Source organism: Orycteropus afer, unplaced genomic scaffold (genome assembly GCF_000298275.1).
Source record: "Orycteropus afer afer isolate SDZICR_OR568_19922 unplaced genomic scaffold, OryAfe1.0 scaffold00042, whole genome shotgun sequence".
Lineage (NCBI taxonomy): Eukaryota > Metazoa > Chordata > Mammalia > Tubulidentata > Orycteropodidae > Orycteropus > Orycteropus afer.
The window spans coordinates 6,488,706-6,514,881 of NW_006921629.1; the positions used below are offsets into that span (position 1 = coordinate 6,488,706).

The 26,176-nt window shown below is 47.5% G+C and overlaps 1 protein-coding gene across 1 annotated transcript in view; it reads left to right on the plus strand.

Annotated features, from left to right (window-relative positions):
• The first annotated feature begins 527 nt into the window (after positions 1-527).
• The window catches only part of SLC13A2 (solute carrier family 13 member 2), a 30,216-nt gene continuing 4,567 nt past the window's right edge, over positions 528-26,176 (plus strand). Inside the window, exons 1-6 of the mRNA XM_007937366.2 lie at positions 528-629; positions 22,260-22,388; positions 23,609-23,745; positions 23,849-24,054; positions 24,570-24,750; positions 24,862-24,984. Of these exons, the coding sequence (XP_007935557.1) occupies positions 528-629; positions 22,260-22,388; positions 23,609-23,745; positions 23,849-24,054; positions 24,570-24,750; positions 24,862-24,984 (878 nt within the window). The remainder of the gene's footprint in view (positions 630-22,259; positions 22,389-23,608; positions 23,746-23,848; positions 24,055-24,569; positions 24,751-24,861; positions 24,985-26,176) is intronic.

A 26,176-nucleotide genomic window follows, 5' to 3' on the forward strand; every position in this document is an offset into this window, starting at 1 on the left:
CAGGGTGTCTCAGCAGGAAGGGCTGCACCACCAAGACCCTGTATAAACTGGTCAGCTCAGAGCTTGACTTTGGGAAATAAAAGGACAGAGGAGAGGTTGATCTGGGCAAAGGAGCTTGGGGTCTTCCTATGGGGGCCGACTGTGGGCTCCCCTGGTGCCCTTCCTTCTCCAGCTTCTCTTCCTTCTCTAGCCTCTAGCAGCCGCCCACGCCCGCCCACGAACAAAAGGAGTTAACTCTGGGCTTAACTTCTTGAAAGAAACTGAAGCTTTTATTCCTTGTTCCTTTCCCCTCCCTTTCTTTGCAAAGCCTTTCTGATCTTTACTCCTCCTGCAAGTCCCTCCCCCTTACTCTCACCTCCTGGACTCCCCAGACACTCTGATTGCCAGGGTGGGTCAATGGTTAACACTCACCTAGCTTTATATAAGGCTCCTGCTTGCCTGGGCCACCTACAGGCTGTGTCCATTCCCTGGCTCCCTCCTGGCTGGCTCCCAGTGGCGCTGCTGCCGCCAGCCTGCTGGTCCTCACTATGGCCACTTGCTGGCAGGGCCTGTGGGCCTATCGTTTCTACCTGTTTGTGCTCTTACTGCCCGTTGTCCTGCTGCCTCTTCCCATCCTCGTCCCCACCAAGGTAAGGACTTGGGGTTCTGGCACAAACAAGCCCTAGGAAGGCAGAGGAGAGAAACATCTGGGTCAGAGTCTGGCACCCTTAAGACCCAGCATAATCTCCTCATCCCTCCCACCTTAGAGGTGAGGCTCTAACCACTTGATCCTCCTGAAAGCTAAGGGTTAAGAGGTCAAAGGGGGCTCCTGCTTGGCACCAAGTGCCAATGTGAATTGCATGAGTGCACTTGAAAATCTACTGCCTTGGGAAGCAGGAAGCCAGTGCTGTCAAGGAGATGTAGAAGGGGGCACATGGGTATTGAGCTGCCCACTATGTGCCCACTCCTCGGAAAGAAGGCTGGGCAGTATACTTCCGTAGTAATACCGCCTCGGAAACCCAAGGAGGGGTCGCTATGAGTCAGATCCAACTCGACGGCACATAACAACAACAACTATGTGCCCAGAACTAGACTGGACTCAGTGCAGGATGGCGGGTTGGGGGTGGGGGATTTTGGCTGTGGGTTTAGAGGAGAGACAGTTTGGAGACAGATGAAGGGGAGTAGGAGGAAGTGGCTTCAGGTAGTTTGTGCCTTTAAGAAAGTAAACAGAAAAGGAAGGAGCTCACCTGTGATCCTACGGGCTAAGTCTGCTGAGGAGGAGGGGTGGGAACTGGAAGAAGGGACCTCTGCCAGCGGGCACCACAGAGGCTTGTGCCCTGGGCATGGGGGAGCAGAGAACAGCCAGTCATCATTGCCTCCCACCCCTCAGCAGCAGGAGTCAGGACTACAGCTCCCATTCATTTGAGCCACCAGCCAGCACTGCCACCGCAGCCACCCACCGCATGTTCTGCCCTGAGCACTCAGTAACCCTTTCCCCACATTGGGAAGCAGGTCCTGACTATGGTAATTTGCAGATGGGGAAAGTGAAGTTAAGCCACTTACCCGAGGTCTAGAGGGTACAGCCTGGTTTTGTGGAGCTTGAATATGATACAATGTAGGAAAAAACACAAAATGATGGATTTAAAATTCACACTGGGCTTTGGGAAGGGTCCAACCAGACAAAGGGCCTTGAAGCTCAAGCTTCATATTAAGTGTGCCTCTCTGGCAAGTCACTCAGCTGGGAAGGGGCTGAGCTGGGGATGTGGCCCGGCTCCAAATCACGGCCAGTGCCTCTCTCCATCCAGCTGTCTCCTAAAGGCTGAAGCAACCCTGGCCCTGGCACCACCCACACCCTAGAACAGCCCATGGACCCATGTTCCTCCTTTTGCCACAGATGGGGAAGTCATTTTTGTTCATGGTGTCCCCAAAAATTGAGGAGTTGGAGAGGCAGTAGCACAGCCCCTGAACCCCCAACACCTAGATGAGTAACAAGGCCTGGCTAGCCCCTGAGATGACCCTTGTCATAAGCCAAAGCCAAGGGCTTCTTTCTGTTGGGGACCCCATCCCATGAGTTTTTTCAGACAGACTGGGGCAAGTGTGTTACCTCAGGAGGGAAGTCAGACAGGAGCTGTATATGATGATCCTTCAGGAATGCATAGCCCAGAAAGATTCAATAATGTGCCCATTGTCGCACAGGCAGAGCCAGTTCAAGAAGCCAGGCTTCTGGCCCTACTGCCTGCCTCAGGCCACAGACACTGTCTCCACCATCCTGACTCACAGAACTGTCTTCAGCCCTGTCTATGAGAAGCCAATCCCTCCACTGCGGCCTGGAGACCAGCAGCCCCACTCAAGGACTTTGCTCCTATAATTATCTTCTCTGTCTTGCATCATCAATTTTTCCCTCTCTGTCTGATCCCTCCCATCAGCACATGTTGTTGTTGTTGTTGTGCACTGCCGTGGAGTCGGACCTGACTCATAGTGACCCCTCCTTGGGTTTTTGAGGCAATATCACTATAGAAGTAGATTGCTCAACCTTCCTTTTGAGGAGTGGCTGGTGGGTTTGCTTAATATCCTCCATCTAAAAAAAAAAAAAAAAAAAGCTTCCTTTGATCCCACACTGACCTCCAGATACTGCCTCCTTTCTCTGTTCACTCCCACAACAGGAGGCCTCAAACACATTGTCTACACTGCATACCCACTTTCTCTCCAGTGCTCAAGATGACAAGATGACTCGTCACCATCACCTCTCATGCTACCGCACCCCATGGTCAGTCCTTACTTTCTTCAACCCCCCAACAGCATCAGTCACAGCCAATCATCCCCTCTTTGCAACACTTCTTTGCAAATAAGTCTTTGCAATACTCTTCACAATGGTCTTGTCTTGGCTTTGGGGACACCTTCTCCTGGTTTCCCCCACCTCAAACTCCTTGCCCGGCTCCTTCTGAATGCTGAAGTTTTCGAAGGTGCATCCTGCCTCCCCTCCCTTGTCCTCACTCTCCCCATGCTGTTGCTGTTGTTGGGTACCATCAAGTCAATTCTGACTTATGATGATCTATGTATGCAGAGTAGAACTACTCCATAAGGTTTTTAAGGCTGTGGCTTTTTGGAAGCAGATTACCTGGCTAACCTTTCAGCTTTTGAAACACTTAACTGTTTGCACCACCCAAGCACCTCTTTCTCACTCTCCACATGGCTTTAAAAAGCATCTCTCTACTGATTATTCTTTAATCTGTAGCCCTAGCCCTAGAACTAAACTTATATTATCAACCAACACTGGACATCTCCACTTGAACATCTTACTTGTAAGCAGCACACACTTTTGCACATCCAAAATAAGCCCTTGACCCCCTCATCTTCTCCAGTTGGCTCTGCCTGCAACCTTACTACTTAAGAAATAGTGCAACTATCCACCTAGTTGCATTAACCCAAACTGCTGAGTCCTCCCTTTCAACCATTTCCACACTCATCAGCAGCTCGTGTTCAATCCATATGCAAAAACACTCTGAACAAGATCACTTCCCACCATCTCCACTGCTCTGCCCTGATCCAAGCCACCAGGATTTCTCAGCTTCCATTCCCCATCCCTCTCTGTTCTCCACACAGCCACCAGTATGATCTTTTCAAAACATGAATAAGATCATGTCACTCCCTCACTTTGCATCCTGCATTGGTTTCCCATCAAACTTAGAATAAAATCCAAACTCTAGAGTGGCCATGAGTTCTGAGGCTCTGCCACTCTCAGACTCCATCTCCTATAAAAACTAAAACCAAACCCATTGCCATCAAGTTAGACTCACGGTGACCCTGTATGTTACAGAGTAGAACTACTTCATAAGGTTTTCTTGGTTGTGGTTTGAACCCACCCAGAGAAACCTTAGAAATAAGCCCTGGCAGTCTGCTTCCCAAAGGTCACAGCCTTAAAAACCCTATGCAGCAGTTCTAGTCTGCACACATGGGGTTACCATAAGATACAATCAACTTTACAGCAACTAACAACAATCTTTATGGAGGTAGATCATGAGGCCGCTAGGTGGGTTCAAACCACCAACCTTTGTGTTAGTAGTCAAGTGCAAACTGTTTGTTCTACACAATCACCTTTCATCCCCTATATCTTACCTCCTGCTTTCTCTCCTCCAGTCCCATCAGCTTTCCTTCTGCTCCTCAGCTCATCCCCTTGCCTAAAATGTTCTTTTCCCAGATGCTTCCTTCTCATTTTTTAGGGCTCAACTTAAATCCACCATCTCAGAAAAGCCTTCTTAAACCTCTTCCAGTCAGTCACTCTTTACCATATAACTCTGTTACTTTATCTATAAGGCTTTTACTATCTGAAAATATGTGTTTGTTTATTTTCTATGTATTCTCTGACTCCCTACACTAGAATATAGGCTCCATGAAAACAAGGACTTTGTCTTGTTCTATGTTGAATCCTCAGTGCCTGACACATAGTAGGTACTCAAAAAATATTTGCTGAATGAATGAAAGAGGACCTTGTCCTTAATTCCTGCTAAGTATCTGCTCTCTGCAGTGAAGCCCAAGTTTAGTTCCATGCCCCTGGCCCCTAAAGGTTGAGATGGACTTCAGATTACGCTCAGATCTGTGTTCATAATAATAATACTTGTCATTTATAATCCTCACAATAACCTCCATTGCACAGACATGAAAACCGAGGCCCAGAGTGGTAGAGTAATTTGCCTAAGCTTCCAGCTAGAATAAGGCAAACTCTAGACCCAGGGTTTGGGGTTTCTGCTTGATATGTCCAGGGAGGCAGGGTGGTACCCCATTGTAACCCATCTCTTGAGCCAGCCACCCTCACATCCATCCAGCCATCAGTCAATCAAACCTTCAACAAATCCGTCAGTCAAAAAGGTCTGCTGAGATCTTGCTCTATGCCACCGGGGCCTACAGAAAAGGAATGTGGACATTATGTTCTCAGGTTGCTTACAGTCTTGAGGAGGAGACAGGTATTTATGCCAAAAACAGTTGTCAAGCCCGAAGGCTACTGGAGCTCAAAGGAGGGAACAACTTCTTCCAGCTGAGTCCAGGGAAGAGTCCAGAGCTGGTGGCATTTGTGTCGGGCCTGGAAGCCTGGCATCAACAGAGGACAGTTCAGGGGAAGGGAACCATGAGAGCAAAGATTTGTTGTTATTGTTGTTATGTGCTGTCGAGTCGGACCCAACTCATAGCGATCCCTCCTTGGGTTTCTGAGACAGTATCACTACGGAAGTAGATTGCCCCATCTTCCTTTTCAGGAGTGGCTGGTGGGTTTGAACCGTCAGCCCTCTGGTTAGCAGCCAAGAGCCTTAGGCACTATGCTACCAGAGCTCCTAGATATATTGGTAGACAGGCTGAATTATCCGGTACATCTAGGCAAAAGGGAATATGTCCATGACCATATAAAAGTTGGCAGATGATATTTCTACATATGTTTTTGTATGTGTTATAAGAATGTCCATAAAAATAGAACCAACGGCATCAAAATTATGTAACTTCTTAGCCATAGCCAACCACTCAGTGGGCTTGGGACCATTGTCCCAGGAGACATCAAGCTCAATTGGCATAATATACTACACAAAAACATTGTTCTAAATCCTTCTTTGGTGAGTAGTGATAGGGGTCTTAAAAGCTTCAAGCGGCCATCTAGATGTAACAATTAGTCTCTCTTCATCTGGAGCAAAGAAGAATGAAGAAAACTAAAGACACATGGGAATAATTAGTGCAAGGGACTAGTGAACCATGAAAACCCCAGCAGCCTACATGACCCTGAGACCAGAAGAACTGGATGGTGCCACTGTCAACCACTTGGAAAGAGATCAGTGCAGGAGATCCTGAATGGAGTGGGAGAAAAATGCAGAACAAAACTCAAAATCATAAAAAAGACAAGGCTTAAGGGTCTGATAGAGACTGGTGAGACCCCAGAGACTATAGCCCCTAGTTACCCTTCAGGCTTGGAATTGAACTCAGTCCCGTGGCTTCTAGCCAAACAATAGACAGTATAGGGTGAACATTTACACCAGGTAAGTACACTCCTTAGAACAATCAATCATGGGAGATCAGAAGGGCAGTATTTGCACAGGGAGATAGCTCAGGGGGGAAGAATTCATGGGAAAGAAGGACACAGGGAAAAGGTAACCACAGGGAGAAAATGGGAAGACAGCTATTACATTATGGGGATTGCAATCAATGTCATGAAACAAAATGTGTATGAACTGCTGCATGGAAAATGAATTTGCTCTGTAAACATTCATTCAAATCACACACACACACAAAAGTACATGCATGTCATACAATCAAGACAGCAGGATGTGACAGAGCCTTGGGAAGAGTCTGCTCTCAGCAAGATAGTCAAGGAAGGCCTCCTGCTTTACCCTAGGACCTGAATGTCAAGAAAGAGCCAGCCAAGTATAACGCTGGGTGAAGAGTTGTCCAGGCAAAAAACACAGCAAATGCAAAGGCCCAAGGGCACAGATGAGCTTGGCAAGGTGTCATGATATACAAGGCTAGTGGGACACTGAGTGCCTAAGAGAGGAGAAGAGAGCTTAAGTCAAGTTTGGAGAGGGAAGAGGTGAGACAATGTCAGGCCTACAAGGCCATGGGAAGGAATGGGAGTATTACACTGAGGGCAATAAGGGGCACTGGATGGATGGCTTTAAGCACAAGAGTGTCCTGATTCAATCCATGTTTTAAAGCTCACTTGGTCCCCACAATAACTTTGGGAGCTAGAGATTATTCCCATTTTATAGATGAGATGACAGCACTTCAAAGACGTGAAATGACTTGCCCAAGGTCAAACAGATAGTAAGGTATCATCTGTAAAAACATTTTCCCGGTGGCATAATGTTTGCTGGGACAGGTCTTGGCTGAAATCCATACTACATTTATAGTAAGAACAGAAGATGGAATTTCTTAATCTAAATCACCTGCACTCTTAGAACATTAGAACAGTGAGTGTGCACTTTAAATCTCCGGAACTGAAATGCTTTCCATGCTGTTCTTCGTGAGTACCAAAGGCAGATAAGGATTCAGATGATTCACTGTGGTAGGAAACTATAAAAGGAATTTGGACTCCAGTTCTGGCACCTGCCTCTATCTTTTGAGATTTCCTGGCTTTTGGTTGGGAAGGCACAGTCCAGTGAACAAGGTGGAGTTTGGAGCCATAGGGGTCTGGGTTCAAATCCATTCCAGAGCATGTAGTATGAGCTATATGACCTTTAGCCTTCTCATCATTAAGGGCTGTTGTGGAGGTGAGATGATATAACCCGCTCTGTGAGTGCCTGGCACATACCAATAATACCAGTTGCTGTCAAGTCAACTCTGACTCACAGAGACCCCATGTGTGTCAGAGTAGAATTGTGCTCCACAGGGTTTTTAGTGGCTGGTGTAGATGCCTGTTTCTCCTCCAAGACTCTATTCAAATCGCTCTGTTCCAATGGCCTGCTGTCCTCTCCAGGGCCAGATAGTCAGTCTCACTTATGAATGAAACAGGAGATTAATCTCGCCACCCCCACTGGACTGTAGAGGCAAGTTCCTAAATGTAACCTCAGCAGCCCTTTGAGCTGAGTGGAGATCACTTTCCTGGCCTCCAGAATGCTTGGGAGTAAGCTAAGAAGAAGGAGTCAGTTTCAAAAGCCAAGATCCCTGGAGGAGGGAGAAACTTCCACAGTTTAGATTTTGCCTCCAGATTACCAAAGCTAGTCTTTGTTTATCAACACCTCCTAGCTGAAGGTCAGGAGTGGGAAAGCAAGGTAGAATCTTCAACTGTAAAGTTTCCTAGATATAATCTGGCTCTAAGACCTTGAGCTGTTGTGAGGATCAAATTAACCACCGAGTGTGGGAACACTTTCTTCATTGTTCAGTTGTTTTGCCCTTCAGTGAATCCAGGCAGGCTGCCCCTGGCCCAAACTGTGCTGCTAGGACTCCCCCGCCCCACCTTTTGTTTTCTCTGACATTCATAAATCCATTGTCTCCCTTTGGCATCTTAAAGCAGAAGATGATGCAACAATGATGTCACAAAGTCATTTACATGTTGTTGTTTGTCATCAAGTCAGACATGAGAGAGTAGAACAGCCCCATTCAAAACAAAACAAAATTCTCAGCCATTGAGCCGATTCCAACTCATAGCGACCTCTATTGGGTTTCTAAGGCTGTAGATCTTTACAGAAGCAGACTACCTAATCTTTCTTCCACAAGCAGCTGGTGGGTTCAAACCAGACCTTTTGGTTAGCAGCCAAATGCCTTAACCACTACCCCACCAGAGCTCCTGGAACAGCCCCACTGCAAAAAATGCACTGCCGTCGAGTCGGACCTGACTCATAGCGACTCCTCCTTGTGTTTCTGGGGCAGTGTCACTATGGAAGTAGGTTGCCCAACCTTCCTTCTGAGGAGTGGCTGGTGGGTTTGAACGCCAGCCCCTGGGGTTTCTTAAACTGTAATCTTTACAGGAGCAGGTCTCAGGTCTTTTCTCCCATCAGGTGCTGGCTGGTTGAACATACAACCTTTTCAATCACTTAAACACTGTGCCAGCAGGGCTCCTTAGTCATTTACATAAAGGTGCAGAAAGAAAGGAAAACCAACCAAACAAGAACAAGCAAAGGCTAGTTATGCAGGACTTGCTGTTAGAAGGGAGTCAGCCACCATCTCTAGTGTTTGGCAGAGGCTCGAAGGCAGGCCTTTGAGTGGAAAAGCTTTATAGCGTGTGTGTGTGTGGGGGGGGCTGCTTCAGGTGTGCCCGGTTCAAAAGCTGTTAGCATGGGGAAGGGAGAAGCTGGCCATCCCATGTAATTGGTTTGGGGAGCATTTTGGCCTTTCTCTGGTTAATATTGCAGTGGAAGTGAACCAGTTGCCATCAAGTCAGTTCTGACTCATGGCAACCCCTTGTCAGTCAGAGTAGAATTGTACTCTGTAGGGATACCAATGGCTGATCTTTCAGAAACAGACTGCCAGGCCTTTTGTCAGACATGTTTCTGCGTGGACTCAAACCTCCGACCTTTTGGTGAGTTGCTGTGGGGGTGAAAACTAGAGAAACTTGCAGTTATTGACCAAATCCTGGGCTGGTTGCTATAGAGGCTGTGGGTCAGAGTTTTACTTTTAGATATAGTATGGTCATTGTCTGTTTGACTATTCAGTCTCTGCATTTGGCCAATCATCCCCCAGCCCACTCTGTACTTCCTTCCCCAGCCCCGTCAGCCTGACTCCTCTTCTTGTGGTCTCAGCTCAGGGACTAGGTCCTAGACAGGAACCTGGGAGTTAGCCTAGGTTCCTCCCTTTCCTCCTGCACCCTAGATCTAGCCCATCACCCAAAGTCTATCTCACACTATGTCTCTGGGGTCCATCCTCTTCTTCCCATTGCTGCTGCCATGACCCACTCTGAGCTGCCATTATCATCAGCCTGCCGGACACCCAGCCCAGCCTTCTGTGGTCTCCTAGTTCCCTATTCTTTGTCTTCCCATGCCCCTGCCACACTACAGGTGGTGCAAGCTTCTTGTTTTTATTTTAGGTGATTCATTTAACTAGTAACACACGCATATGGTTCAAAAGTGTGAAACGGTGGTCTCCCCACTCACTGTACCGCTCCATTCCCCAGTGCTCCCTCTCAGGACAGCATCATGTGTGTCCTACCAATGAGGAGACTCCTAACTCTTGGAGGCCCATGAGGAGAAGTCTGTAAACCTTGATGGAAAAAAATTACATGTTGTCACTAATCTATAAAGAGAGGACAATGGTAGCTTGATGGTAGAATTCTCTCCTTCCATGTGGGAGTTCGGGTTAAATTCCCTGGCCGGTGCACCTCATCCATTAGACGTCACCTGTCTGTGGGTGGAGCATGTTGTTATGATGCTGAACAGGTTTCAGCTGATCTTCCAGGCTAAGATGGACCAGGAAGAAAGGCCTGGTGATCTACTTTGGGAAAGCAGCCAGTGCAGACGCTACGTATCACAACAGTTGGATCTGCAACCAATCGTGGGGATGTCACAGGACAAGGCAACATTTAGTTCTGTTGTACATTGGCTCACCCTGAGTCGGGGGCTAATAACAACAACAATAACATCTAAACAAAGGTCAGCATTGCATTCTGTGTTGAATGTAGACAACAAAGGACAATCGTTTTGGCCAAGACCTATGACAGCCACCAGTAGAAGCCACAGATATTTTCACAGCACATTAGGGTTGTTGTGGGCATCTTGAAATAGTTGATGTTCATCAGGATTTTGAAATCATGGTAGTCATTAGAGAGCTGAAGTTCTTCTAACAAAGAAGCCCACATAGTACTGTTGTTGTTGTTGTTATTTGCTGTTGAGTCGGACCCAACTCATAGCGACCCCTCCTTGGGTTTCCGAGGCAGTATCACTACTGAAGTAGACTGCCCCATCTTCCTTCCTAGGAATGGCTGGTGGGTTTGAACCGCCAGCCTTCTGGTTAGCAGTCAAGTGCCTTGGACACTATGCTACCAGAGCTCCCTCACATAGTACAAAAAAAAAAAAAAAAAGTGTAAGATAGCACATAGTACTATCTTACACATTTTTTTCATATTTCAATATAATTCATTTCCTCTGTAGTTCTATGTATTGTACATAACGCTTTTAAAAACATTATTCTTAAAAGGAGTTGGAAGGCTTTCACCAGGCTGCCAAGAAAGTCCTGGTACAAAAAAAGCAAAAGAAAAGGATAAGAACCTCTGACCTTGAGATTTTTTTAAGCATATACGAAGATCTGTGCACATGTGCACTTTAATCACATATGGTAGCACCAGACTGTTTTAATAAAAACACACTCTGACCATGTCATTCTCTTTGCCTAAAATCTTTCAAGGCCTTCCCCCATCCATCCCTGTCTTCCAGATAACGTCCCACGTCCTTCTGAGCGCGGACAAGGCTCTTTGCAAGCCCATACCCCTCCAAGAACACGTCTTGATCTTTATGCCTCATTCTGTTCCCTTTGCACTTACACCCTCACCCCAACGCCTATTCCTACCAGCTGAACTCCTACTTATCCCTCGGCACCCACTCAGGTATGCCCTTTCTGGAAGCTTTCCTCAGCCCAGATCTTTTCTGGTTACTCCTTTGCTATGGGACATAACACGCTGCCATCTCGTGCCTGGTCTCACTCCCCCAGATCTAGGAATGTTCACTGCCAGCAGCATCCCCATTTGCCAGGGGCAGAGGACAGTGGGAGTGGCCCACTGTGTGCCAGTTCATCCCCACCCCTGGGTTAAACTTCAATCGCCAGGAGAGGTAAACTGGGAAATCTCTGAGACTAGGCATATTTGCTGCTGCCTCACAACCCGGGGCTGTGCCTTGCCAGTACTGGGTAAAGGCCGTGATGCCCTCAGGTCCCCTACCTTGCCCACAGTTTGTCACACACCTAGAGTCCAGAGTCTGCCCTGGACGCATCCACCCTGATTCACTAGCAGCCCCTCGCATTGCCACCCTTGCCATCTGTTCACGTCCTGTACAGTTTATATCTCTATATTTACATCATTAGCTCCTTCTAATAACCTGGCATGGTGAGTCTTTCTTTTATTCTCATTTGTAGATAAGGAAAGTCCATAAAGGAGATCAATATGTGCACAGCTAGAAATGTTCAATATTGCTTACAATGAACTAAGTTGAAAGAGGTTAAGTAACTTGCCCAAGGACACACAGAAATAAGGCTTGAGCCAGAGTGCTCAGGTTTCTGAACTTCTGCTGGCAGCCTGCCCAGCCGTGGACCTATGGATCAACCCACACTTGGCTGGGCCTGACTTGTGTCTGCATCCCTAGTGTCTAACATTCATTCACTCATTGGTTCATTGTCGACTCCGTGTAGGTGCCAGGCTCCCTGCTGTGGTGAGCAGAGACAGACTCCCCTGAGAGAACAGTCCAATGACAAATATTTATATAAATCCATTAAATAAAATGTTTAATTACAGATAGTGACAAATATTATGCAGAAGAGGTGCAGGGGCTTAAAAGCCCACTGCCATGAAGTCGATTCTGACTCGTAGTGACCCTATAGGACAGAGTAGAACTGCCCGGTAGGGTTCCCAAGGCTATAAATCTTTACAGAAGCAGACTGTTCCATCTTTCTCCCACAGAGTGGCTGGTAGATTCGAACTGCTTTTGGTTAACAACCAGCCGACCTTTTGGTTAGCAGCCTAATGCTTTAACCACAGCACCAGTGTGAAAAACCCCAGGCTGGGAAGCAGGGAGGCTTCCCTGAAGAGTATTTGAACTGAATTCTCAAGAATGAACAGGCATCTTGCAAATTATCAGGCAACTTTCTTGTAACCGACCTGAAGGGGAATCGTTGCCTGCCTTCTGTACATGTTGTGTTTTGTTGTGGTCCATAAATGCCAAACCTTTTTAAAGATGGTACAGACTTTGAGTCCTTGGCTTGACTATATAACTGTGAGCTACATGGCATGTCAATTTTGCCATATCCATCAGAGAGCTGTTCTACAGGAAACAGCTCAGAGTTGCAAATATCACATGTGAGGGATACGATAACTTTCTGAAATGTCTGCATTATGTTTGAAGACTGTTTGCCATACATCTGAAGTTCGGACCTATGTATTTCAATTTGTTAGGTATGCTAAAAAAGGTACTGAATTAATGTAACAGTCTTTTTTCTCCCCTTCACAATAAGGTAATTTCAGTTTGGAATTTATCTGAAAACACGAAGCCCAAATGATTTCTTGTATAGTAAAGTGAACTGTAAAGGTAACTTGTGTGTGATTCTGAATGCACAGATAAAATATTTTTATTCCTCAAAAAAAAAAAAAAAAACATGAAGAGGCATCAACCAGGCAAAAGTAAGGGAGTTGTGGTGACACAGTAGTTAAAGCATTCAGCTGCTAAACCAAAGGTCGGCCGTTTGAACTCACCAGCCTCTCCGTGGGCAGAAGTGGCAGTGTGCTTCCCTAAAGAGATTCACAGTCTTGGAAACACTATGGGACTGTTCTAGGCTGTCCTACAAGGTTGCTGAGTCAGAATCGACTCCACAGCAACAGGTAGGTGAAATGGGAAGGGAACAGCAGAACGGGCAGATGAAATGATGTGCCAAGGCCCTGTGGCTAGAAGGAGGATGGAGTATTTGAGGGAGCAGAAGAGGGTCACTGTGACTACAGCCAAGATACCAAGGATAAGAGTGTTAAGACACGAGGCCCAGGCAAATCCATTTCCTAAACCAGTAGGAAGGCACAGAAGGGATCTGAGCTACTTCGAGGTAAGTGTGTGTGACGGGCTGTGGTGAGGGATTGGAGAAAACAGATTTGAGATCATTCTAGCTGCAACAAGAAGGCTTTTAGGGGCAAGAGAGGAAGCTGGGAGATGAGGCTCTTGCAAGAGTCCTATGAGCGACGGTGGACCAGGCTAGTGGCCTAGAGTGCTAGAGAGCAGTGGATGGGAGCATTTGAGGATGGAACCAACAGGATTGGAGACCTGGCACAGAGAGGGCATGTGTCAAATGAGTGGCTGATGAACAGACCGAGGGCTCAGGGCCTGCCCACAAGGAGCTTCCAGTAGCAGGAACTGCCCAAGTTAGAGAATGAGGATCTGAATAGGGTAGCTTGCTGGGGACGGTGTCTGGGAGCTGCAGTGTGAGAGGCTGACACAAATGGCAAAGGAAGATTTACATACCCACGCCAGCCCCACTAAAGGACTGGACATGGTCCAGGGGTGGGAGTCCACCAGAGCTTTAGTCACAGGGCCAAACTGGGTGCCAGCTCTGCGCTAGGAGCTAGAGACATGGTGGTTGTTGTTATGTGCCATGGAGTCGGCCTCGACTCATAGCGACCCCTCCTTGGGTTTCTGAGGCAGTATCACTACAGAAGTAGATTGCCCAACCTTCCTTCCGAGGAGTGGCTGGTGGGTTTGAACCACCAGCCTTCTGGTTAGCAGTCAAGTGCCTTAGGCACTATGCTACCAGAGCTCCGTGGAGGTGAAAAAAACTTGGCCCCTATCCTCAGGAACCCACAGACCAATGTTAAGAAAAGAGCCAACATTACAGGCAAGGTACAGAGATAGGGAACAAAGGTCCTACTGGCCTGGGGAAGGAGGTAGTGACAGAAAAGAAAGAAACTCATCAGATGGCAGGAGAAAACTCCAGGAGGGGCCACCATGAATAGTAGCATAGGCACAGTAGATAGGCTGTGCCTTGCATACTCCGTAAGTGTATGGCACTCTGGGGAGCTCCCAGTGACCGGGGTACAAGCCTGTAGGGTTCCAGGCTATAGGCTGCCAGCTGAGCTTGGCTGGCCTGAGTCCCATAGAGCTGGGCTACAAGGCAGACAGTACTCGGGCCTCCTAGGAGGACAAATCTGAACCTGTTTCCCTCCTGGGCTGGATTCAGCAGGACAGCATACATCCCCAAGTTCCTATTTCTAGCGCTGGGGGTACTGGCCTTGGAATCAGACATTCTGTGGGGCCAAGGAATAAGGATTCCCAGCACTCTGCTTTCAAAGGCTAGCATAGGGGCCCCTGACCTCTCAGAACATGGCCAGCTCCCCAACCTCAACCCTAGGCCTTCTAAGCTTTATCTAACAAACGTCAACACCTTAATGCTCTTAGCCTTCCTTGAGACACAGTTTCCTCACCTCTCAATGGGAATAATGAGAGCTTCTGCCTTGTGGTGAGGTTGTGAGGATGAATTGTTGCTAGTAGCTGTAGAGGCGGCTCCGGCTCACAGCGACTACACACGCAACAGAATGGAACATGGACGGCCTTGCACCATCTTCACATCATTGGTGTGCTCAAGTCCGTTCTTGCATTTTGAGTGACTTCCAACCTACGGGGCTTGTCTTCCAGCCTTACATTGGACCAGTTTGTCGTGCTCCACAGAGTTTTCTGTGGCTAATTTTCAGAAGTAGATCACCAGGCCTTTCTTCCTAGTCTGTCTGGTCAGGAAGCTCCACTAAAACCTATCTATGGTTGACCATAGATAGGTTCATGATTCAGTCGATGCCAACGGAAGCAGCAGTCAGGACATTAGACGACGTGTAGCATTGGGAAAGTCAACTGCGAAGGAACTGTTTCAAGTGCTGAGGAGCAAGGATATCTCCTTGAGGACTAAGGTGCGCCTGACACAAGCCATGATATTTCCATCGCCTGGTATGCATGTGAGAGCTGGACAATGAATAAGGAAGACCAAAGAAGAGTTGATGCTTTTGAGTTGTGGTGTTGGCGAAGAATGCTGAAAGTACCACGGTACTTTTTTACTGCTAAAAGAACTAACAGATCTGTCCTGGAGGAAGTGCAGCCAGAATGCTCCTTGGAAGCAAGAATGGCCAGACTTCGTCTCACCTATTTTGGTCATGTTGTAAGAAGGGACCATTCCCTGGAGAAGGATGTCATGCTTGGTAGGGTGGAGGGTCGACGAAAGAGGGGGAGGCCTTCAAGGAGATGGATTGATACGGTGGCTGCGATGATGGGCTCAAGTATAGCAGGGATTTTGGGGCTGGCACGGGATCGGGCAGTGTTTCGTTCTGCTGTGCATGGGGTCGCTATGAGTCAGAAATGACTCGACGGCACTTAAAAACAACAACAACATGGTTGACCCTGTTGATATTTGAAATGCCAGTGACATAGCCTCCACCACTACAGCAACACACAAGTCACCACAATGTGACAAGCTAACAGACGAGTGGTGGAGGAGGGTGATTTAAGAGTGACGATGTGGGCAGAGCTCCCACCCAGCTCATGTCTGACCACTGTTAATTCTCCACCTGGCTCATATAGGCATTGCTAGGACTTAGATGCTTGCTCCTACCCAGAGACTAACTCCACAGTGATGTGAGCCTTAAGGATCTCTACAAGATCCTTAAAGTGATTCAGGGAGGGCACAGTAGTTGGCACTAGATAAATATTTTCTTTTCCTTTGCCTTAAAGCAAGGAGTCTAATCTACTTGGGGGATTGCCTTTGGGAGCCTCATAGGCCTCTCTCAGAATATTGCTTTTAAATGCAGAAAACAAAATGCATAGAATTCCCAAAGAAAACCATTTATTTGAAATATGATTATCAAAATATGAAAAAAAAATTGCAATTCAAAATAGATGTGCCTATTGATTAATGTATTTGTTGTCGTTGCTGTTAGGCACCATCAAGTCACTTCCAACTCATAGTGACCGTCTGTGTACAACAGGGTGAAATACTGCCCAGTCCTGCACCATCCTCACAACCATGCTTTGTTTGAGCCCAATTCACTGAGGGGCTTCCTCTTTTGCTGACCCTCTGCTTTTTCAACCATAATGTCTTTCTCCAGAGACTGGTCCCTCCTCATAGCATGTCCAAAGTACACGAGGTGAAGTCTCACCACCCTGGCTTCTAAGGAGCATTCTGACTGTACTTCTCCCAAGACAGATTTGTTCATTCTTCTAGTGTTGTTGTTGTTATGTGCCATCGAGTCGGACCCAACTCATAGCGACCCCTCTTTGGGTTTCCTAGGTGATATCACTACAGAAGTAGATTGCCCAACCTTCCTTCCAAGGAGTGGCTGGCGGGTTTGAACCTTCAGCCTTCTGGTTTGCAGTCAAGTAAGTGCCTTAGGCACTACGACGCTACCAGAGCTCCTAGTAGTCCATGGTGTTTTCAGTATTCTTTGCTAACACCACAATTCAAATGCATCTATTCTTGTATGATCTTCCTTATTCATTGACCAGCTTTCACATGCATATGTTGTTGTTGTTGTTGTTGTTGTTAGAGGTGATTGAAAATACCATGGCTGAGAGCCCTGGGGGCATAGTGCCCATGTTATCTACAATTTATTGTGATCCACAGAGTCACATGCCTTTGCATAGTCAATAAAATGCAGATAAACATCTTTCTGGTATTCTCTGCTTTCAGCCAAGATCCATCTAACATCAGTGATGATATTCATGCAGTAAATAACAAAACAAGTGGTGGTTTAATAACAACCATAATTTTAAAATGTTGATGGGTGTAAATAATACCTTGAGATACCTACAACACCTGATCTGTGCAGGTACCTGATGTTTTAAAAAAATTGCTGTTGAGTCCATTTTGACTCATGGCTAGTCCATGTGGGTCAGAGTAGAACTGTGCCCCCCAGGATTTCCAATGGCTGATTTTTTAGAAGTAGATCTCCAGGCCTTTCCTTCAAGGCACCTCGGGGTGAACTCCAGCAGTAACCTTTTGGTTAATAGCTGAGCATTTACCGCTTTGTATCACCCAGGAGCTCCCAAGACTGAAGGACACTCCTTAAATGCAAGATCCGTGGGGCCTGGGGTTAGTTAGCAAAAGGGATTGGGCTCAGGGCAAAGGTCAAAAGCTATCTCAGGAACCAGATGAGTCTCAGGAACCAGATGGCCTGGCTGTTCCACTTACTATTTGTGTGACTTTGTTTCTTCATCTGTGAAATGGGGACAGAGGTAGTCATTACCTCACAGAGCAACTAAACGTGATTTAAAAAAAAAAAAAAAAACACTCAAAGCACAATGCCTCCAAGGGGGAGTTGCTTGGGGCACCTCTGCTGTGGTTATTAACAGTTTATTTTGTTTTTTTTTTAATTGTGGTGTGGGTTAAAGTTTACAGAGCAAATTCATTTTCTATACAGCAGTTCATACACATTTTGTTTCATGGCATTGATTGTAGTGCCCCACAATGTAACAGCTCTCTTCCCACTTCCTACCCATTAATTACCTCTTCCTTGCTTCCTTCCCTTCCCCGTGCTTGCGCCCCACCCCCGCCCCACCCCCTAGCTATCTCCCCCTGCAAACCCTGCCCTTCTGTTCTCCCAGGATTGATTGATCCAGTGAGTGTATCTACCTGATGTAAATATTCACCCTATGTGCCTGTCGATTATTTGGCTTGAAGCCACAGGATTGAGTTCAATTCCAGACCTGAAGGGGCCATAGTCTCAGGGGTTTCACCAGGCTCTATCAGACCAGCAAACCTGATCTTTTTTTTTTTTTTTTTAGTGATTTTGAGTTTTGTTCCACATTGTTCTCCCAATCTATCCAGGATCTCCCGCACCAATCCCCCTCTGAGTGGTTGACAGTGGTAGCTGAGCACCATCTAGTTTTTCTGGTCTCATGATCAAGTAGGCTGAGGATCACATGGTCTACTGTTGTTGTTGTTGTTCTTGTTGTTTGCCATCAAGTCGGCCCCGACTCATAGTCTACTAGTCCCTTGGATTAATTGTTTTCATGTGTCTTTGGTTTTCTTCATTCTTCCTTCCTCTGAAGGAGAGATCCATCATTGCCTCTAGATAGCTGCTTGCAAGCTTTTAAGACCCCAGCTGCTACTCACTAAAGTAGGATATAGAACAACATTTTTGTGTAGTATGTTATGCCAATTGAGCTTAATGTCCCCTGTGATGATAGTCCCAAGTCCACAGATCCAACTACTCACTCCTTCAGTGTAGCTGGCTGTGGCCAAGAAGCCACCACAAATTTGCCCCTTGTCAGCTCTACTATACACCCAGACATTCTTACAGCATATATGCATACACATGTAGAAACATCATCTGCCAACCCTATACATAGTCATGGGCACTCTCCCCCCTGCCTATCTGTCCATCCATATATCAATGCTTGCCACAGAGATTTCTTCTTGAATCAGCAGAGTGACAGCCACCCCAGCTCCCCTCCTTAACTCAGGCCAGAAAGTTCTGGGTGGGGTGGGTGGGGGATGCCAGGGTTCAGAAGGACTGGCTTGCCCTTAGCCCAAGAAGAAGGTTGGGGAGGTGAGTAACTGGCTGTCAATCATTGCAGGTGAGGAATCTGGTGAGGAGAAACACCAGCATCAGCAGAAATGGCCTCCTGCTGGGGAAGGAAGGGGGTGGGGGTCAAGGGTCAAGGTAGCCCCACCCCTGGGGCCCATGTGTTGGCATCCAGGGTGTGGAGAATTGGTGGAGGCTTAGATGAAAGAAAGTTATCCTGGCATTAGACAGACTTGGCTTTTACAACAAGTTGTGTACAAAGGTACAGGCCGTATACTATACAATCCCAGAGGGACCATATAAGGTCCCTCTGGGGTTGCCCTTAAAGTGGTGCACCTTGCCTGGGTTCACATTCCAGACACAAGTTCTGTGACCTTGAGCAAGCCACTTACTCCTTCTGAGCTCATCTATAAAGGGACCACCACACCTCCACTAATGATTGTTATGAGAGTTCCGTACATGAAAATACCAAGCTCTTAAGGCACCAGAGCACTAAGAGCAGGAGGTGAACCCAGATGGAGAGAGATTTAGGGACAAGGCAGTTGGGGTGGGGAAAGGGATGAGAGAACCCCTCTGCCCACACCCTCTCTGGTTCTGTTGTCCAACTAACCCCGGCATAGGGCTCCTTCCTTTTGGCCCTGGGGAACCTTGGATGTAGTGCCACCCTTCATAGAAGCCTCCTTCTGGCTAATGATTTCCCAGCCTTTCCTTCCTACCTCCATGGAGAGGCAAGGGTGGGCCCTTGGCATCTGGGCTGACTGTCTGGACCTCTGCTCCTTCCAGAGGTCCCCTCTGAGGCCTAAATCAGCTGTTTCAGATGTTGATCAGATGTTGTTGTTGTTGTCTCTGGACATAGGAGCCTCATGCAGGAAAGGGAGTCTTTGGCACCCAAAGACTCTCAAGACCATGACTCAGTCCTGCACATTGCAGACATGAGGAAACCTTCCTCCTATTTTACAAATGTGAATGGTGCCCCCTAGAGTTGTGCAATGCAGCATCCATGCCAGGGTTGTTAGGAAGAGGACGATCCACTGTTCCTATCCCAAAACTCTCCATTTTCGTTCAGAAAGTATTTGCTCTGAAGCCTACTAGATTCTGAGTTCCAAAGATCCAGAGGCCAAAAAACTGAGTCATGGAGCTCACCTCCTAACAGAGTGAATGGGTATTAATTTAATAGTCATATAAATGACAACATTATTACAGGCTATGATAAGAGTCAGGGTAGGCTAGGGGCCAGGCAGGGATTGGCAATGCCCAAGGTCCAATCCTTGTTCTGGCAGCCACCATCTCATCTCAGGCCAGTGGTGCCTGATACCCAACCCCACACCCTCCAGCACCCTCCAATGTAATTGAACTATAATGCCTGAAAGGATCAGCACGAGGCTGGTGCCTATGAACTACAAAAAACCAAACTCACTACCGTCTAGTCGATTACAACTCATAGCCATCCACTTTGGGTTTCCAAGGCGGTAAATCTTTATGGAAGTAGATTGCCCCGTCTTCCTTCTGCAGAATGGCTGGTGGGCTGCCATTGAGTCCATCCAGACTCATAACAACCCCCAAGGGGGTAAATCTTGACGGAAGTAGATTGCCCCATTTTCCTTCCATGGAGTGGCTGGTGGGTTTGAACTGCCATCTTCTGGCTAGCAGTCAACTTAGGCACCAGAACTCTGGTTCCTATGTGGTGGAGGCTAAAGATATCCAAATGCCCAGCTTTTCCAAGCTGCTGTACCACTCTAACGTCTCTAATATCAATTCTCCCTCCTCCTCTCAGTCCTCTCCCTCTTGTCTTAGGGTTAACTGTTCTCCTCACTGTAACATCTCACAGAACTCACGAATTGCCGAAGAAATGGCTCACACAGTGGTGGAGACTAGGAGGCTGGAGAGTCCCAAATCCATGTGTCAGGAGTAGGTCTGGAGGATTCCAGGTGGTTGCAGGGACTGGTGAACCCAAATCAGCAGGTCAGACAACTGGCTGCTGTCTGAAGTCCAGGGGTGAGATGATGATGAGCCAAACACAGGATGTAGAGCAAAAGAGAGTAAACTTTCCCAGAACGTTCACTTATAGACCCTCAAGGAAACTAAGGGTGGTGACTTGAGTCACACCCTCCATCCAGCAAGACAGGACTCAAGATACACCCCACCCTAAACAGGTATAAAACCAAACCCACTGCCATCAAGTCAACCCCCACTGGGTTTCTGAGGTAGTAAATCTTTAAGGAAGTAGATTGCCCCATCTTCCTTCCATGGAGTGGCTGGTGGGTTTGAACCATCAGCTTCCTGGTTAGCAATCAGATGCCTTAGGCACTGCGCCACCAGAGCTCCTTAAAAGTATAGAAACTAGGATTTACAATACATTGTAAAATGGAGGACTATGGTTACAAGGGTCATCTTAAGCAATTCACTGCACTGCAACACCTCAAAATCAAAGACAAGGTGAGAGCCTAGCTTTGTTTTTGTTTTTATTTTGGTAAATACATAGGTAACAAAACACGTGCCATTTCAGCAGTTTTCACATGTACAGTTCAGTGGCATTAAATGTGTTCACCATGTTCAACCACCACCACTCCCAAATTTATCCATAACCCTTCATAGAACTTGCTTTGTTTTTCACTTCCATTTTTTATTTTTATTTTTATTTTTATTTTTATTGTGATTTGGGTGAAAATTTACAAAGCAAATACACTTTCCATACAGCAGATCACATACACTTTGTCTCATGACATTGACCACAATTTAGCACAATGCAACATCTCCTCTCCCACTTCCTCCCGATAGGTACCGCTTCCCTGTGAACATCCCTCCATGCACTCCTACCCCCTGAGCTGTCTCCCTGTGCCTGAGCAGCCCTTCTTTCTCTCTTACTTGTTCTCTCCAAGGAGTGTATCTACCTCAGATAAATGCTCAACTAGTATGCCTGTCTACTGCTTGGCTGGAAGCTACAGGTGTGTGTTCAATTCCAGACCTGAAGGACAGCTAGGGGCCATAGTCTCAGTGGTTCCACCAGGCTCCATTGGGCCAGTAAACCTGTTCCCCGCTCTTTTTTTTTTTTTTTTTTTTTTCCAAATGATTTTTTAGTTTTGTTCCACATTGTTCCCCCTGTCTATCCAGGATCTCCTACAAAGATCCTCTTCCAAGTGGTTGACAGTAGTAGCCAAGCACCATCTATTTCTTCTGCTCTCATAGTCGTATAGGCTGCAGATTGGATGGCGTACCAGTCGCTAGGACTGATTGTTTGCATGAATTTTTTGTTTTCTTCATTCTTCTTGGCCCTGGATGAGGAGAGATCCATCATTGCATCTAGATGGCAGCTTGCAAACTTTTAAGATCTCAGTCGCTACTAGCCACAGTAGAAGGTGGAACAATGATTTGTGTCGTATGTTATGCCAATTGAGCTTGATGTCCTCTGGGACTATGGTCCCGAGTCCACAGGTTCAACTACTCGGTCCCTCATTCACTTCCATTTTGAAATGGGACTTGGTCTTGGGATTCACTGACTGTGGGTTTCATGGGCTCTCACCATACTGTTACAAACAGCCTGTTTTCTCTGGGGGGCAGGAAGTGACAATGACACTGGATTGCAGGCCTATCGTCTCCAACAGCTCTGCTGCTCTCTTCCCACCCGCAGGAAGCCTACTGTGCCTATGCCATCATCCTCATGGCCCTCTACTGGTGCACTGAGGCTTTGCCTCTGGCCGTCACTGCCCTCTTTCCCATCATCCTGTTTCCCATGATGGGCATCATGGATGCCTCTGAGGTGAGCCTCTCCCCATCCTCAAGAAAAAGTGTTCATTGGGGGGAGAGGAGGGTCTTCCCTAGGATCCTGGTGACCAAGGAAGTTTCATCATGGGTGGACACATGGAAGAGGGGTCCCTGCCTATGCGTGGAAGATCAGAAAGCACTGAGGGAGATATCAGCTAGAAGCCAAGGGAGGGCATTCTAGAAACGATGGCTGGTGCTGTGAGTCAATTCAAAGTGGGAGTGATTAGGCTTAGGCCAGGGAAGTGGCAAGTCCTGTTGACCCAGGAAAAGGCCTTGAAACTCAGCTAAAGAGCTTATATTCTTCTAGTTCCTTGGTTCTCAAATTTGGGTGTGCATCAGAATCACCTAGAGGGCTCATTAAAACACAGGTTTCTAGGCCCCACCCCAGAGTTTCTGATTCAGGAAGTCTAGGGTGGGGCCTGAGCATTTTCATTTTTAACAAGTTCTGGGTGATGCTGAGGACACCAGTCTGAGAACCACACTCTGAGAACCACTGCTCTAGTTCCAAGGAACAGAATAAAAAGATCTATCTCCTAGTCCTTAACTCATAACAGGAGCAGAATCCACATGTCAGGAGTAGGTCTGGAGGATTTCACGTGGTTGCAGGGGTTGGTGAACCCAAATCAGCAGGTCAGACAACTGGCTGCTGTCTCAAGTCCAGGGGTGAGATGATGATGAACAAAATACAAGATAGGGAGCAAGAGGGAGCAAAATTTCCCAGAACGTTCACATATAGTCCCTCAAGGAAATTAAGAGTGGTGACTTGAGTCACACCCTCAACAAGAATCAGTCTACATTTTCTCCCAATCATTCTTAAGGGGAGAAAGAAGCAGTTTGGTGGGAGGAGAGAAAGCTGGCTAATACTCAAAACCAAACCAAACTCACTGCAGTTGAGTCAGTGCCAACTCATAATGACCCCTCCTTGGGTTTTTGAGGCGGTATCCCTTCCCTCGAAAGTAGATTGCCCAACTTTCCTTCCAAGGAGTGGCTTGTGGATATGAACCGCCAGCCTTCTGGCTAGCAGTCAAGTGCCTTAGGCACTATGCCACCAGAGCTCCTTGGCCAATACTAAATGTCAGATAATCCAAAAACCAGAGGACCAACGACTCTTTGTGCATCTATCTCTGTATCCCAAGAGCCTAGGAGCACAGTGGGAGACCCCAGGGTCTTCTTGTCTCTTAGCTGTGTCCTTACCTACATGCGCCTATCTTCTAGGTCTGCATCGAGTACCTGAAGGACACCAATATCCTGTTCATTGGGGGGCTGCTGGTGGCCATTGCTGTGGAGCACTGGAATCTGCATAAGCGCATTGCTCTCCGTGTGCTCCTCATCATTGGAGTGCGGCCTGCGCTGTGAGTCCCCACACTCCAGGGCAGGAGAGCCTGTGGTGGGGTGGCATCCTGCAGTTCCTGAAGGAATACCAGAACACCAGTATGTCCATCCGTCCATCCCTAGGCTGATCCTGGGCTTCATGCTGGTTACCGCCTTCCTGTCCATGTGGATCAGTAACACAGCCACCACAGCCATGATGGTGCCCATTGCACACGCCGTCTTGGAGCAGCTGCACAAAAATTCCATCAGCAAGGACGTTGAGAAGGGCAGCGACAACCCCACCTTTGAGCTCCAGGAATCGAGTCCCCAGAAGGAGGAGAGCAAGCTTGGTGAGAAAGATGGGGCTGGACCCTGCACCCCATGCCAAGTCCCTTAGCTCTGGGGGAGGATCTGAGAGGATGTGCATTTCCAGGGGTGGTCAGCATGGAGATTTGAGGGAAAAAGGAAGAGGGAGGCAAGAAGTAGAGTGAACAATTCATCCCAGTTTGACTGAGACTTTCTCAATTTTAAAAGCCCTGCATCTTGGTCCCGGACTAACCAAGATAGTTGGCCCCTCTAGCAAAAAGAGAGCCAGAGTCTGAGTGGGCAGCCAGAGGTCTAATCTCTGTTCTTCCTTGTGGCTTGGATCATCCTCTTTCTTTCTCTGAGTTCTCAAGGAGGAGCTTGGGCCCCAGGGGCCCTGAGATTCAGAGTAGTGTTGGGCTCATGAGACCCGAGGGCAGTCTCTGTCCTCCTCTCCATCCAGGTCTTGGGCAAAATGTCCCAAGAGGCCATGGAGCTCCAACCATGTTCCTTGAAGCTGGCCCCGTACCTACCCCCTACCTGAGCTCTCCCTTGCTCCCAGATAACGGGCAGGTCCTCCCTGCCCTGCCTGCTACTTCCCGGCCACAGGCAAATCTGAACCAGGAGCAGCTCCGCTTCACCCAGGGCATGAGCCTGTGTGTGTGCTATTCGGCCAGCATCGGGGGCATAGCCACGCTGACCGGCACCACGCCCAACTTGGTGCTGCAAGGCCAGATGAACTCGTACGTGTGGGGAGAGGGAGCTGTCTGGGGTTGCCTGCACACTCACTGGGGGTGGATAGGGGTGGATAGCTGCCTGGACAATGCCACAAAACAGCCCACATCCCCCTTCAGGCTCTTCCCCGAAAATGCCAATGTGGTCAACTTTGCCTCTTGGTTTGGCTTGGCATTCCCTGCCATGATCATCCTGCTGCTACTGGCCTGGCTGTGGCTGCAGATCCTCTTCCTGGGATTCAAGTAAGTGGTGGAATGGGTGAGAGCTACCCTAGTCCCTGCCCTTTCCCTCTGGGAGTTTTCAGGGTCCAGAGGCCACTGCATTATAAAAAAATGATATAATTATGACCTCAGTGGGATGACTTCTCCTTCCCAAGGCCCCTCTGGGCACTTAGATACCCATTTTGGTCACCAGCAACCCAGTGAAGAGTAGCTTCCCATTCAGCTGATGAGCAAACTGAGGCTTGAGTAGAAAGAGATTTGCCCTTTGGTACACAGTTAGATTTGTTGGCACTGGTATTGAAAACAATGTCTCCTGATGCCTAGACCACACTTTTTCCCATAGCATCCCTTCCCATAATGCTCCACAGACATTTAATAAGTGCTTAATGAGCACACATTGAATGTGTTCAATTACAAACACATTTATTGAGTACCTACTGTATGCCTGATCCCATCCTGGTCACTGAGAATGGTAGAAGGTATGAAGCACAGAGCCTGTCCTTGGAGGTGATGATGATACATGCTGGGTTCATAGCAGAGGGAAGGCCAGGTACTAAGAGAAAACAGAGGAGAGAGGGCTTAATTCAGCCCAGGGTAATGGAACTCCAGAAGGCCTCTGGAGGAGATGATGCTGGAGCTGAATCTTGCAGGACTAGAAGTCAGCCAGGTGGAGAATGGGGTAAAGGCATTCCAGGCAACAGAAACAGCTTGTACAAAGGCACAGAGACAAGAAAGAACATGACATGTTTGTAGAAACTCTAGTTCTCCATAGCTAAAACATAAAGTGCAAAACAGCTTGTCAGGAGATGTAGCTAGAAAAATAGACAGGGGCAGATTATGGAGAATGTTACAGTTTGGACCTTGTCTTTGAGGCCACCAGTAGCAAACAGGTTTTATTACTACTTCCAAACTTAGGTAAATAGTAGTAGCTCTTTGGAGCTCTGAGTTGAAAATCATTGTGAAGCCCTTCTGGGCTCAATTGGAATCAAGTGCTGTGATTGATAAGTGATGTCTGCTATAAGTGCAGGCTAGGGTAGCAATGGTGTAAGTGCTATGTTATTTGCCCTTCCTCCACAGGCAATGGAGAGCCATTACAAGTTTTTAAGCATGAGGGTTATTCTTTGAAAAAAATACTTGGGCAGGCATGAGGAGACTGAATTGAGGTTAGGGGCTATTACAAGGCAAGGTGATAGTCAAAGAGACAGTGCAAGGC